The sequence below is a fragment of the Alosa sapidissima genome, chromosome 5 (genome assembly GCF_018492685.1).
Source record: "Alosa sapidissima isolate fAloSap1 chromosome 5, fAloSap1.pri, whole genome shotgun sequence".
Lineage (NCBI taxonomy): Eukaryota > Metazoa > Chordata > Actinopteri > Clupeiformes > Clupeidae > Alosa > Alosa sapidissima.
Window position 1 is genome coordinate 6,458,315 of NC_055961.1, and position 1,651 is coordinate 6,459,965.

The window sequence follows — 1,651 nt, forward strand, 5'->3', positions numbered from 1 at the left end:
ATGGCCATGACTAACCAGTCCAGTGAAGGCTCTTCCTTGGTGCATCAGCAAATGTTTAAGGTGGAAATGAATGAAGGTCCGCTGTCTAAACTTCTTGTGGCCAATCTCATGTCCCTGTTTTTCACCTGCATCAACAGCATCATGTTTCACACTCTCTTGAGTAAGCCTGTGTTTAGAGAGCTGCCTCGCTATATCCTGTTTGCCCACATGCTCTGTAATGATAGCGTTCAGTTAATGGTCTCAATGTTGCTCTATATTTTGTCCTTTACTGTGCAACTGTTTCCTAAGGCCGTCTGTGCACTGATCTCGTTGGTGGGAGTGGCAACATTTTGCAACGCTGCATTGAATCTGGCTGTGATGTCGCTTGAGCGCTACGTTGCTATTTGTTTTCCATTAAGACACAGTGAGATGGTGACCCGAAAAACAGCAGGTATTTCTATTGTGTTCATCTGGCACTTCAGTTTGATAAATATTTCGATAGATATTATTTATGGCCTGACAGTGAATCCGGCATCTTTTAAAGATCCCATGTTCTGTACTCGTGAGAGTTTTCTTTTGTCACCATGGCAAATTGATTTGTTTCAAGGCTTCAACATACTTTCCTTTGTGACGGTAACTGCCATTTTAATTTTCACCTACATTAATGTTGTGGTTGCAGCTCGATCTGCCTCAGCTGAAAAAGAGTCTGCCAAGAAGGCTCATAAGACCATACTGCTCCATTTTGTTCAGTTAGTTCTCTGTGTTAACACATTTGTTTATGGAACTATAGAGAGAGCCCTGGCTGGGGCCAGCAGCAGTCGTCTGTTCAAGGACCTGCGCTACCTGAACTTTCTCTTTGTTCTCATTCTGCCTCGGTGTCTGAGCCCCCTGATCTACGGCCTGAGAGACGATGCTGTTCGGCCCTTATTCCTCTATTATTTCAGGTGCAGAGTCCAAAAGGTCAAGCCCTCAGTAACTGCACACATATGACAAATATAGCATTGTGATTGAGTACAGTGATTTAAGTTTGTTAGAATTAAATGTAAAATTCCATGCATTATAAGTGAATATGATGCTAAACGTCAGCAATATAGATTACAGACTACACTTCTGTTTTATTCTGCTTTTAACATTTATGACATGAGAGTTTGTCGGTATCATTTTAATAGTTGATAAATTATAATCTTTGACTCAGTAATTTTGGTGATTTCAGGCATTCAGCATCTAAGATTTTATCAAAGTGCCACAAAAGTGTATTTTTACTGTAAAGTTGTGTTTCCAAAAGGGTACATCAATTCTTAACGGGGCTTTTCTGTGTTAGTGTTAGCAGGCCCACATCTCCTGCAATAGACCTCTGAAGTTCGCCTACAAAAAGGAACCAAAGCTGCCATCTTTGACCATATAAGGAGATTGAATTGAAGCTACTGTAACTACCTATGGCAAGTTGCATTGTAAGTTAGCTTTGGGGTAGCAAAGATCAAAGTGTGCCGTCTTCACGTACCGAAGATCACAGTATCCATTCAAAGGCAGAGGACACAACTGTGTAGAGCAAAACGTCTGCATTTCCGATTTCTTCGTCCCCACGGGAGTTTAACAGGTGTGCAATAATTCAAAATTCCCATGTTATTTTTCCATACAAAAAAATCTCAAGATACCGGATTTCCTTATTTGG

At 40.9% G+C, this 1,651-nt stretch overlaps 1 protein-coding gene across 1 annotated transcript; it reads left to right on the forward strand.

The window, feature by feature from the left end:
• Window positions 1-969, forward strand: LOC121709015 (odorant receptor 131-2-like). Its single transcript, XM_042092019.1, has one exon. The coding sequence runs from the start codon at window positions 1-3 to the stop codon at window positions 967-969; it is 969 nt and encodes a 322-aa protein (XP_041947953.1).
• Window positions 970-1,651: the final 682 nt, after the last annotated feature.